The sequence below is a fragment of the Lygodium microphyllum genome, chromosome 18, assembly GCF_053477565.2.
Source record: "Lygodium microphyllum isolate KBCC chromosome 18, Lygodium_microphyllum_v1.1.10, whole genome shotgun sequence".
Classification (NCBI taxonomy): domain Eukaryota; kingdom Viridiplantae; phylum Streptophyta; class Polypodiopsida; order Schizaeales; family Lygodiaceae; genus Lygodium; species Lygodium microphyllum.
The window spans coordinates 49,234,116-49,247,595 of record NC_141152.1 but is presented as its reverse complement, the minus strand read 5'-3'; the positions used below and the strand labels follow the sequence as shown (position 1 = coordinate 49,247,595).

At 40.3% G+C, this 13,480-nt stretch overlaps 1 protein-coding gene across 3 annotated transcripts; it reads right to left on the bottom strand.

The window, feature by feature from the left end:
- Nucleotides 1-582: 582 nt before the first annotated feature.
- Nucleotides 583-9,849, bottom strand: LOC148020863 (U-box domain-containing protein 52-like). Of its 3 annotated transcripts, none has more exons than XM_087698651.1 (9): nt 8,993-9,849; nt 7,873-7,991; nt 7,646-7,767; nt 7,065-7,252; nt 3,555-4,192; nt 3,209-3,310; nt 2,451-3,122; nt 1,497-2,258; nt 583-1,366 (listed from the first exon to the last, which is right to left on the bottom strand). In XM_087698651.1, exons 1-9 carry the CDS (start codon nt 9,171-9,173, stop codon nt 1,178-1,180), a joined length of 2,973 nt encoding a protein of 990 aa, XP_087554777.1. In that variant the 5' UTR covers nt 9,174-9,849; the 3' UTR covers nt 583-1,177. The 3 variants fall into 3 exon arrangements, with proteins under 3 accessions (XP_087554777.1, XP_087554778.1, XP_087554779.1); XM_087698652.1 differs by having other exon boundaries at nt 3,585-4,192; XM_087698653.1 differs by lacking the exon at nt 8,993-9,849 and adding an exon at nt 8,636-8,968.
- Nucleotides 9,850-13,480: the final 3,631 nt, after the last annotated feature.

Sequence of the window (13,480 nt, the reverse complement as noted above, 5' to 3'; positions counted from 1 at the left end):
CACTCATTATGAACCAAATGCAATTTTAGATTTTCTCAGTTTTTATTGGGTACAAAGTGACCTTTCTTAGATGGGTGGTAGATTGCTACTAGAGTGACATTTTGATATTTTCCCATGATGGGTGTTAGATTGCTACTAGAGTGACCTTTTGATATTTTCCTATGAACTACAACAAAAACTTCTCCGTTTAGCTAAGTTCACCAGCCTTGAAACAAGGACCGAACGATGTTGCTTGTAAAACCTCAAGATTTGATTGACTACTAAAGGATTCCTATTAAGGTTTCAATGAGGTGAGATATTTATAATTTCCATGTGAATGACCTCTCATGGCTGAAAGTGCCAGGAGTAGAGCTTTAACTTGGATGGAGATAATAAGTGCAAGAGACTATATAAGCATCTACCTAGCATCATTTCCTATTGCAGAACTTTAATGCACTTAACACATTTTTACTCAGCACCCAAGCACTCTGTATTTATATGAACCAACTCTTGAAACCAAGGCTTTTGCAAATTTCATAAGCTTGGTAAGAAGCAGCATGGCGTATGCAAATTAGCAAATAGGTGGCCATTTTAAGCCATGTGAGAAGGAACAAGAAAGACACCAGCATTTATTGCATCTCAAAAGAAAATCTTAAGAGAAGGTATGTGCACACATCCTTAGTACAAAAGTACACATCCATCATCAAAGTAGTTTGCAAGCAAGGACAAAGGCTACTCATACAATTACCAGGAGATACCTTTTTCCCCTGTTTTCTCTCTTATGGAGGTGTAGGTAGTATGTATAGGGTTTACAGGCAAGATACAAAGCTCCTGGTACAGCCCAGGAGCTATCATTAAACAAGGAACAGGATACACAACACTTGGAAGAAAGGAAGTGCACACCATGGATTTTTAGATAATGGCCATTCAGCAGGCAGGATAAATGCAGTACAGAGGATTTTAATGAATGAATGAATATAGCCTGGTTTTCTTTACAGGAAACCCTGCCAAGACAGAGAGATTGAGCTGGCATGCCCACTATCATAGAGCTGATGCTGAAAGCTGGGCTTGCCAGATAGCAGAAACATCAAGCAGGATTGGAAAGTATAAGCTTCATATCTAACATATAACCTTGCATTTTCTGTCCAATACAGAAATTAATCCACAGCAGAAATCAAATGAAAATAAATAGATGCAGTTATGTGAATTGATTTCTCTCTTGCCATTCTTTAATAGCTGACTTGAGTGAATAGTTCGGAACAAGGTTCTTGGTGGCAAGCCTGAGGTTAGTCATTGGTGAGGTGCTGTGATGAGCCAGCCACACTTTAATAGCCTCGTGTTCGTAGGTGAAACCATCATCTGCAATATATGGATCTTCCATGATTTCCTGTGACACAGGATTCACTCGAGTTAGAGGCTGGTGATAGAGAGAAGGCAAGTCATGAAAATCCTTTGTTCTGACAAGAAACTGAAGATGAAGGACGCATGAGCAAATACATACTTCAGTTTTGACAAACCTGAGATATCGGACAAAAAAAGATGCTTGGAATGTTCTGCCCAGAAGGCCCAGTACAGGCCATATTTGCAGCTGCAGCATCTGCAAACTCTCGGATCTTCTCCAGCTTACCAAGCACTAGGTCCCCCAGATTTGCACGGTGTCTCCTACTGGGTTCGGCACACTGCAAGCCCAAACAAGCAAGCTCCATGGCTTCTGCCAGAGGCCAATCACCTGCAGATTTATCAAGAATCGTCTCCAGATGTCCATTATCCACTGCATTTTCCACCATCGAGGCAACTCCAATAGGAGGCTTAGCCGTCAACAGCTGAAGCATCACAATACCTAAAGCATATACATCAGATTCACGGCTTACAACACCTGTGCGCTGATAATCAGGGTCTATATATGCAAATGTACCCACTGGTAACGTGTCCCTGTACATTGTTGGACCATTAAATGTCAAGTTGCTAGGGACTAGCCGGGCTATACCTATGTCACCAATTTTGCTGACAAAGTTTCTGTCGAGCAAAATATTTCCAGGCTTGAGATCACGATGTACAATCGGTTCAGGTCGAGAGTGAAGAAACAGCAACGCAGTTGCTACCTCAAAACATATCCTGAATCTGATATACCATGGAAGAGGGGGAGAACCATCTTTGCAAAAGAGGCGATCCTCGAGGCTACCATTAGCCATGTACTCATAGACAATGCAAGCTTTTTCAGGACAGGCACCAAGCAGGATTACCATGTGTGGATGATGGATTTGACTTAGAAGCTCTACCTGCAGCAGGTAGACTGGTCAGTGTCTGGAAAAGAATACCCAAGCACACACACAAGCTGCTTTTCTGTGTCTTTTGTTTTTTCCACACATGCAACATGTCCAACTTAATTAAGCCTACACGAACACAAATGCACGAAAATGCAGAAGTGGAAAAGCATGTTTTATGGAACACCCAAGGAAACGCTAACTTACTTCTCGCTGAAACTCCCCTCTCCCCTGTAAACCTTCTTGTGCTAAAACCTTGATTGCTACAGGAGTGTGATGCAATTTGCCTTTAAATACAGGCCCATATCCACCTCCACCCAGTTTGTTTTCATTACAGAAATTGTCTGTAGCTGCTTGCAGCTCCTCAAATGTGTACTCAGTGTATCTTTGCTCAATCCTTCGTACAGCAGCTAGTGCATCTCGTTTTGCGGCCGATTCTTGCAAAAGCCTTTCTTCCACATCTCTTCTTAATTTGGTCTCATTTTCCAAAGCCATCCTCATCTCTGCAAGCTTCATTTGCATTTCCCTTTCACAATGTTCTTTTTCTTTTCTAGTTTCTTCGACCTCTAAAAGTGCTTTCTCACACTTAGTTCTTTCTTGTTCTGCCTGCTCCCTAGCTATAGCTGCATCCCTCATGGTTGCTTCAAGAGCACCTTGGCATTCTGCATGTTTTCTGGACTCATCAGCTGCAGTCTGTTTGTAAACCTCATTTTCCAGTAACATAGCTTCAACCTTCTTCCTAGCATCTCCGAGTGCAAAGAGCGATTCTTCACACCTTCTTGCTTCTTTCAATGCATGTTGTTTTGCAGTATATGCCTCCTTTAAGGCCTCATCTCGCCGCCTGATCTCCTCATTTCTTTGAGCCTCATACTCTTCAGCCTGCAAAACCAATTAACATCACCAGTGAAAGAACTACTGATGTAAATAGCTTAGCACATTTGCTTTATTGGAGAGGCAAATCCCACCATCTCTAAGGCCTTCTTGCAGCGATGTGCCTGTAACTCTGCTTCTCTCTGCGCCAACTCAAACTGGCTTTTCAAAACCTCAATATCTTGCTCGTCCTCAACCTGCAACATGATAAAAAGTTTTTTACTAAATGCACAGAATTACAAAGTGAACTACATAAACAGGGTAGTGAATCGTTCAGCAATTAAAAGTTTCTGCCATGTGCCGGGTTGTCTTAGTAAATATGCCACTACATGTGTGCTTATAGAGAGTAAAATTCAAAATTATTATTATATTGAACAAGAAGCACAAACAATATATTGGATGGCAAGCTCAACGTTAAGTATGAAAATCAAAGTTTCTTACATAGCTTATGGGAAATGCTGAACTAGACACCTGCAGCATACGGGGCAATCTTGGTTCTGCAGTGAGATCAGGAAGGCCTGAATCTCTTTTGTTTGAGCTGACTTCAATGAGTGTGTTATCATGATCCACAGAAGACCATCTGTTCAAAGCGTCAAGATCACCGTTTGATGCTATCTGAGCTTGTCTATCCTCCTTGGTTACTGATTCACAGACTGATGTTGCAAAGCAAGGCTCTTCCCCTTGCCCCTTGCTACAAGATGGCCTTTCGTCTAAGTGTGTGATCAGTCTGGCTCCAGATGCTGTGTCTTCCAAAGGAGAGGGGGTACTTGAATGACCCTGCGGCATTTCTTCTGTGTCTGTGATGAGTCTGCCTCCTGATGCTATGTCTTTAAAAGAAGAGCCAGTACTTGAACGACCCCGTCGCATGAAAGGAGTAGTTTCCATGGAAAGACTCCTATTTTGTGGACTAAAAAAACCAGTTGTGCTATGATTACGTGAGAAGATCAATTCGGGAGAAGTGCGTGTTAAATCCAAGGATGCATTTTGTGACAACCGGACGTGTGGGGCGCTTTCCACCTCGCCGATGGTAAGGTCTTGACCATTACATTCCATGTCAGTGTGCAGCCTTGGCATGTCATCTACAAAATCAAAGATTCCAACATGAACCAACTAATTCTACTTATTCAACTTCTTGCCCCAAAAGAAAAAGTAAAGCAGTATGTTGCATCAGAAATTCAATGTGTGTGTTAGTCTAGTGGGTCTCCCGTATGTTCATTGATAGATAGTGGAAGTCCTAAAATATCCCTGCATATTGCAACTTTAGACAATGAAAACACATATCCAATTGTTGTTAAGATATTCGTGTTTTGCATATTATTACCAATGTGAGCTTTTCCCTAGAGAGATCTCATGAGTGATTGGCATTGCATTCCTATATGGCACTCGTATTTCAAATCCCTAATCATCTACTTCATGGAAATCACTATCCTCACTGGATGGACATTCTCATTGTTTTTGTGGCTTGTGCACACAGTCTCCTTCAACATGGTTTTAGGTGCATGCAGAAATTATGATAAGGAGGACTGTGGATCAAGGAGATAAGTCCTGGGAATGTCTTGAAGAGTTGGAGGCTCATGCTGCAACACTTGCATGTCTCTATTATGAGGTATTTCTATGGTGCATACAATGGTGGTGAGGCTCATGCTTCAATGGCAGCAAGTCTCTCTAACGAGGTACTTCTATGTTACACACAATGGAGTATCTCAGGGACAGAAAGGGCATCCAAACAGATCTCTCGCAGCTTGGAGCAGGTACATTCATCTTATAGGCTTGGTCTTTGGTGTATTTGAGGAGGACAATGTATTTTCTATCATTATTAAAAGGCAACCAATGTTGGAATAAACTTGTCTAGTTGGATGAATCCCACGTCTGAAACAACCCCAGTCTATGGGATAGGATTTCACTTGTAACTATTTTCGAGTTAAAAAACAGGCTGGATGACACAAGGAGTCAGAACTGATTTTAAAAGAGGCTGTCTATTCGCTTTCCAGCGGAAAACAAGCACTGTGACAGTGTCATAAACCTCTGTTGTGATTTGTAACAGCCCACAAGCTGAATAGTGAAGTCTGAGACAGCCTTAGAAGCTGGGACTTGGGAGGCCGAGCCTCTTCACACACACACAGGACAATTATGTGGCTATAGGTTCCTTTGCATCCACCCAAGATCTCCATCTTCACTACTCATGCAGAGAGTGTGAGAGATGGGGAAGATCTAAGCTCAGCTGAGAGTACACGGTTGACAGTGAAAAGAGTGTGAGAGTGAAGACACAACTCCCAATGCAATAATCAAAGAGTAATGAGCAAGTACAAAGTACAACCCTTAAACCTAAGGGTTGTTAATGTGCATTCACACCCGAAAGGTGTAAGACACGGTAAGTGCCCGAACTGTGTGACATAAGCACATAAAATAAAAAAGAATATAACTGGGGGGAAAAACCTCTCATAAGGAGAGTAAAAAGTGCCCTAGTGTCCAACTGAGGATCACCGACACTCCTCTGTGAGCGTAGGTGTGAGTGAGTCAAACCCAACAAACCCCCTAGAGTGAAGAGTGATTAGCATACAAGGATCATCCACCAAAGGAGATCAAATTTGGCCCCGGTGTCCTACCGAGGATCACCGACACTCCTCTATGAGCGTAGACATGAGTGCGACAAACCCAACAGAGAGGGAGTCACCATACCTACCATTATACCAGGATATCATGTGTTACCCTAGAATTTGGGGATGTATTGCTGGCAGGGCACTTTAACACAGATACAAAGACATCAGCAATGATCAAGTGACTTTCTTTGAGATAGAGGAGCCCATGTACAAGTATCTAGCATCAGAGGAGTCGGGACTTGATAGGATCTCTCCGAGTATGGAGATCATCAGCTGGATTTAGGAGGGGTAAATGGACTGGCCATTGTCTTTTGTTTTGGGTTTTTTGTGTTTGTGTGTTGTGTGGTTTCCTTTTTGTTGTGTGTGTGTGTGTGTGTGTGTGTGTGTGTGTGTGTGTGTGTGTGTTGGTAACTAAAGATATTTGCATGCAACCCCTACTGAGTTATACTATGCCTTAAGCACATTTTGAATCACCAGCTCCTCCCCTACATGCAGATGCCTGTATGGAGTTTCAAAAGAGTTACCTTGATTTTAACTTGTGTTTGATTGGCACAACTGATTGTTTTAATAGCCTGGAGATCATCATTCTGTTAAGAATCTTGAATTCTTGCACGAAATAGAATGTTACATATCGCTGTAAATGGAGCCATCTACCTTCCTGGGGATCAGAAGCTTGCCTCCATTGCCACATGCAAGCATTCCAAGTTTACCCTTATGCTTTATCTATTGCCCACATTCAATGATGATATCTGATAACATGAATGATGACTAAATCGTGATAAAAAATTTCTTTCAGGCATTTGAGCTGAATATTTCAGATTCAGCATTTTTGAAGTTTCTGCTGTACACAAGGTTATGTATTTTGACAACTCATGAACGTCTTGACTCTTAGGAACCTATAGTGCTGGTCATACCTTGATTTATATGATAAATTTGTATGTCTATTCATAATCGGGCAGTGCATAATCAAAGATTATGATTGTTCAGCTTTCCCGGTTGACATATACTAAAAAACATAATTAACCAAACTCTTCCCAGTTGGCATTCTCTAACAATCTCATTAACCAGTCACTCTTCCAAGTTGACGTACGTTTGTCTCATTTTCCACTCATAGCTTCACGAGTATAGCGGCTGCAACCTTCTTTTCCACACTTTCTTATGCACTCTCTTGCAATTTTCATAACTGAAGTCATGAGAATGTTAAAACATCTTGTCAAGTTAAAGTAGGGTAAGGAAAAACTTTCCACACTAAAGTCTTCGGCAGAGATACAGCATGTTAACAACAGTACATCTCAGCATACAGAAGAAGAAGGTGATGAAGACATGCCCCAATAACATCAGCAATAAATACCTTCAAATGATTCATTGCTTGAGAGGCTTGTATCACTTGCTGTCGAAACAGGTGATAGCGCACTTGACGGTAAACGGGTTGATGCATCTTTAGCAAATGATAGCTTTCCTTTGTACACAACCATCACTGTGCAAAAATCTGGTGCATGCTTAGCCACATAAGATGATATGGCCTCACTTTTAAATGCCCTGAGTATGCGGCACAAAACAAGACATCAACATCTAAATCATTATGATCATTCTTTTGAAATCAAGGTGCACCAGAAACATGATTTAACACAGCCTTCAAAGCCATCAGACTTCAGTTGTCAATTATTATGAATTTATTACCATGAATGTAGGTTCTGTTATCTCATACTATCAATGTGCAAAAGCATAGTGGTACTGCTTCTGTATACTATGTCTTCCAATTAGTTTCGAACTGTTGTTCCTCTGTCTCTCTATTTGCATTTTGTTAGCTACTCATCCCTAGTCTGAGACATTCTTCTATGAATCCAGATGACGTTCCAGATTATCTTTTTTGTACAATAGCTTTGTGAATCCACCGAAGTCCACTAATATTGACATCAACTAAGAACATACCTGGATATCCGACTATGTGTTGAGGTGCCAATAACTAGCTTTGAAATGCCAAGCTTGAAAATTTGATTCACCAGCTCTCTATGGACCAGATCATTCTCTAGATGGCAAACTTCTGCCTTAACCTGCCAATGTGGATTTTACAAGCTTCATGACTCAATTAAACAAAGCAATTCCTATAAGTAGTAAAAAAAATCACTTGAACTCAGAAACTATCTTCCAACACAGACCTTTCTCTTATCACACATCTTCGTATACTCGGTTAGCAGCTTTTGAGCTTCTTTGAAGCGCTGTGTTGTGAACTGCTTTGCAACCTCTTGACTTGATTTTTCAATTGGTAGATTTCCCACTGTTTTAAGAACGGGAACAAGGTTGCTCAGCTTTATCACAAGATAAAACCATACAAGTTCCTAATATAAACATTGCATGAAATTGCTAACGCACAATCAACAACACACAATCAACAACATGCAAGTTATAGCTATAAAATGACACATACAACTTTGTATGATATCATACTCCTGTTCTTTTTGATTAACCACATGAATATGTGAAGACTCTCTGGCCATCTAAAAATCAGACTTCAATTACATGGCATTCGAAAATTAAGACGACATTTACTTTCCCTCCCCCAAGATCAATTCATCAACACCACTCATAGACAGCATTCACCTTTTTGTTCATTGAGTTTACACCTGAAGTGCATTAGCTTGGCACCTTGAAAGTCTCCTATGGTATATGGCAGCAGGTAAGGTGAAACCTTCTATAGCCATACAATTTTCCCTCATTTCTAAGGGGTCTTTCACAGACAGATGTTTGCAAATTCCTTGCTGATTATTGCAGATGCAGTAGGTGGCAATGAAGCTGAAGTTCAAACTAATGTCTACAGATGAGAACCCTCATCTAATACATCTTGTTATTTGTTTATAGCATGTATCTGTCAAACTTGTAGATGCTCGATTTGTTTCCCGTATTGGATGTTGTGATACATACCATTTACATGTAAATTTGTGAACACTTGTTTTGGATTCCCCGTTGTACATGTCCAGCATCTACTCGATTAAGCTGATTGACCCTATGCATTCGATACCTGTCCAACTTACACCTGGAGCTTGACAGCTTTAAATGGCTGTATTGTCATGAAGCTTTGTATGCAAGGTACGCAAGCCACATAGGGGCCATGGAAGATCATCAAAAGAGCTCAAAACGTTGGTCCAAATGTGGGCAAGAAAGGAGCGGAAGGTTAGCACTGAAGCACGCACAATCTCAGACAACTACTGGTAATTCTGGCAGTTAGTGTTACTATCCTAACCACAGAGCATGAAGATCTGTTAGTTACAGCAGGCTTACTTGGTGTAGGAATGAAGCGCACGGGAGCTCGCACATGAAGAAGGAGAACTGGTTGACCTGACAGAACTAGATTCTCCAATGTCCACTTCAAAGCGTAAAAACCACTCTGAGCTTTACCCACAGCCACAGCAATTTTTGGCTGCTGATGCACTTCGCTTTCTTCTTGTACAATCTCACCCATCCTGATTGATAAGCGGCCGAGTGCTCTCTGTGGTTTAGATTCGCAAAGTGTCTCCGAATGCTTGATCCCTGATTGGGAAGTGCTGCAGTCTTGCTGATCCTTTGCACTTATGTTCTGATGAAGAAGAGAATACACGTTGCAAACGGGTTCGATGGCGGAATTCCACGGTTCAGAAACAAGGTTTCGGCCGGCGCTTGCGAGCAAGAAGGTACTGTGGCTCCCATGACATGGAAGTTCCTCTGATCAAGAGGCTAAACCATCAATGGGACTGTGTTTACACCCAAATGCCAGTTCTGTCAGAGCAAAATAGGATGGTGGTCTTCTGCAAGATGGGTGTCAGGCAAAAATAAACAACGATATGCCGGGCACAGACATCCTCCAAGTTTCTGAGATCAATGGCTGCGACTACAGCTACCGTCAATGGGATGGTGCTGCATCAATGGCTGAAATTACAGCTACCATCAGTGGAACTGTTCCGATCATAGATGTCACACAAAATCGCCCAGAGTTCGGTGAGATCTCGATAAGATGATGGCATTCTTGTAGAAAATGATGAGAAAGGGGAAGCGCAAGGGGTCTCAGGATGTGAAAGGCGAAACCCAAGATACTGGGACAGAAGCCATTAATGCATAATAAAAGATTCAGGGGACACTCAGCAGGAATCGAAGATTCGTAGAAACCTCGGGCGAAGACTTTGGGGGAGAAGAATCTTTTTGAGATTCCTTGGGCATATTCCTGATTCATAGACGACGGGGGCTTGGGGTCCGGGGAGGGCGGGCCGGGGACCACTTGACTTCCCCCAGCCGTAGAGTCAATGCCAAGACGCGCCTGTCCGGAGATATTGAAATCCCGGTGTTCACAAACTTCAAAGGTTTGACGCAACATTTTCCCTAATTTTTTTTATTTTAAAAACCTTAAAATTTTAACCTAGAACATTTCAAACCTAAGTTTGCATGCATAAAAGCAAACCTCCCAAGTCCCTACAACTATGACTACAAGTCCACTAGATATAAGAGCCAAGCCACTAGATATAAGTCCCTACAATTATGACTACAAATTAGCGAGTCCACTAGATATAAGAGCCAAGCCACATGCAAGTCGCTTCGACCTATGCCAGTTGTGATAATCAGTAGGACTTGGGTGGTTTAGGACTCTCGCTCCACTCTTTCCAACACTTGACCTATGCCAGTTGTGACAATCAGTAGGACTTGGGTGGTTTAGGACTCTCACTCCACTCTTTCCAACACTTGTGGTGGTTAATCAAGTGTCCCCCATTTGAGGGGTTATGCCATCTCTCTCTCTCTCTCTCTCTCTCTCTCTCTCTCTCTCTCTCTCTCTCGTAGAGGTGACAATAGGGGCTCTTGAAGTAGTAGTTCACATGTACAACCCCACCCCCTACAAATTCATGCACAAATAAAAGACTGCAATATCGCCAACCAAAACGCTTCTCATCCTCTAAAGGTAGAAAGTGCTCTTACACTTACAACACATACCACATAGCCAATCATCACTTCATACTAAAATGAGTTCATAAGTTCATAAGTTCCTTGATTTTGTGCAATGGATGGTTCCCTTTTTTATAGGAGTGTATTGTGTATATGAAGAGGTTTGGAATGAGCCTAAGACATTTCTCATTGTATTAGCTAAATTTCTCATGACATTAGCTAAGCTCCCTTCTTGCCCAAAATATGGTTTAAATACATTGAGTTGGTAGCTCAAGAAAATTGTAGTAAATATTGGCTCAAGAAAAACCCTTAATTATAGTAAGTAGTCTCATGTAAATGTCCATTGTGTAAATACTAAAGTAAATACTCTAACATAGTTACTCATTGTGTGAACTATAACGTAAATACATCTTGGGTAAACCCTCATTGTAAGTATCCTTGTGTAAACCATAGTTTATCATCTATGCTCACACATGTTAGCATAACCACTCACACATATGCACAACATATATAAATAAACATACACACAAGGTACATTCTTCAACCAACTTAGTAACCCTTAAATCAATGACCCCAAGGAATGAGTGTCACATATGTATGAACATTTTGTATGTAGCATGTTGGTAAGTAATTACAAGCATGAATCCCCTTTGTAAGGGCTCACATATTGACTTCATCCAATCTAACTTGGGATTTCAATTGTCATGTTCATCAAAGACATGTAACCCCTTAATTTTTATGAGTTTTTAAGCTTATGTTAGCATCAAGTCATATTATGAATTCATATCAATAAAGTACTAGTTCAATGCTCCTTAAATGACATTATATAGTGGAATATGTATAAATTGTAGTTCAAAAGTTAGAGAATTAGGATATGCCTCAGCCATGCTAAAAATGGTGACATTATTATAAAGAGTAATATATAAAAAATGCATGAGATGGAAGACATTGAAAGAAATTGGATGGGTACCTTGAATTGGATGGAAAGTTCAAGGTGGTACTTGCTACACATGAAGGACAATGAAATGTGACTTTCTCAATGAATTATATGGCGGCATCGTTATAAACAACAGTAATATATAAAAAATGCATGAGATGGAAGACATTGAAAGAAGTTGGATGGGTACCTTGAATTGGATGGATCGTTCAAGGTGGTACTTGCTCCACATGCAGGACAATGAAATGTGACTTTCTCGATGAATTATTGACTGACACCTACATGAAATTACAACCTCAAGATATGACCACAATCATGGCAAATCAATTTTGTATACATACAAATTAGTGTTTAAATACTAATGCAACATTATTGAGTTGGTTTTCTATTACCACAATCGTGATATGGGCCCGTTGTGTGGCTTTCCATCTTATCTTTGTGATTAGAACTAGGGCAAAAAGGACCTAAATAGAACACAAAGAAGAAGAGAAGAGAGAGCCCCTTCATCCTATTCATTTGCTAGTTGATCTTTTGTGTAACCCTTATTCACTCCGTAATTAGTTGCACCACAAAGATATATATATTATGGCTATTTTGAGATAGCCAATTTTATTTATGTGTTAGTTAGTTGATCTTTTGTTTATCTCTTATTCACTTTGTAAATAGTCGTGCCACACACACACCTAACATTCTTTGATAGGATGTCATTATCTATTAATTGATTTTTTGTGAAACTTGTTATTGAAAATAAAAAGTATGCTTTGGTTCTTTCCCATTCAATAATAAGGAGATATTATAATGAACCTAATTGGATGAAACTAAGAGGGAAATGAAGATGAGAAGAGGCCACTTACTTTTCTCTTCCATGTAAATAATGAGAAAAAGTTGAAGTTGATAATCATATCACAATAAACACGTGGTTGCGGGGCATGATGCATCCACGATCCCACTTATTAGGAAAGGATATACTTTATGCTCATTGAATGATTGGGTGGAATTGCATGTCTTAAAGGGAGTGCAACCTTCAAAAAACACATTGAGGATAACCAATGCAAGAGCTTTCAATTTGAAAAATTGGATGTTCTCCCCTTTCATAAAAATATAACTAAAACAACCTCAATTCCATCAATTTTAAAACATGCTCTATGGAAGTTTTCCTAATTTTCCATGTGCTCGATAGTAAATCTCATGGTTAATGGAGAAGAGCACAAGCAGAAACAAACTGGCCCCATGATAGAAACAATTCACTCGTGATTCACAAAGGCTTTCTCATTGCATTTGTTCTTAGGTCTAGTGAATTTTTCTTAAATCCAGCAATCATTATTTGGAAATGGAATCAAACATATGTTCAAGAACTGCATTGGTAGAATGGTCAAAGCATTTAAGTTAGAGCGATGCTACTTTCTGCACTTATCATCTCTGTGACTTGTTTAATATAATCCTCTTGACTCCACTCACTACACCACAATGCTACAACTTTGACTAGTTGATTTATGTACTTACACCTCAACATCAATGTGGAAATCCAAAGCAACATAGTGGCATTGCTTCACTCTTAAAATAATTTCTTTATACATGGAGCATTACACACATCGTATTGCACCTCACTTCATTTACTGCAAGTATCCAACTTTGAGAATGCACCACCTATTTGCAAGTGCCATTGAATTGGTTATTTAGCAAGCCATCACTATTGTTAGGCAATTGCTTCTCTTGTCTAATGCCTAGAATTATCACAATGCCACAACTCATATAATCAATATATTTCTATAACCATTATTACCTTCCTTCCCAAGCTACCATTTTCTCCCCCCCCTACCTCTTCAATCATGTACTCAATCCTTCCTAAGGATCTAACTAGCGTAGTGAGGCATCCAAAAGATGATAGCCAATATGAATACAATTCAAGTCCATCTTTCCATCTA

Coding starts and splice junctions, on each gene's coding strand:
- LOC148020863 (XM_087698651.1), bottom strand. CDS start 9,173: ATGGGTGAGATTGTACAAGAAGAAAGCGAAGTGCATCAGCAGCCAAAA. Junction 2,259..2,450: donor GAGGGGAGTTTCAGCGAGAA/GTAAGTTAGCGT, acceptor TACCTGCTGCAG/GTAGAGCTTCTAAGTCAAAT. Junction 1,367..1,496: donor TTTTTTGTCCGATATCTCAG/GTTTGTCAAAAC, acceptor CCTGTGTCACAG/GAAATCATGGAAGATCCATA.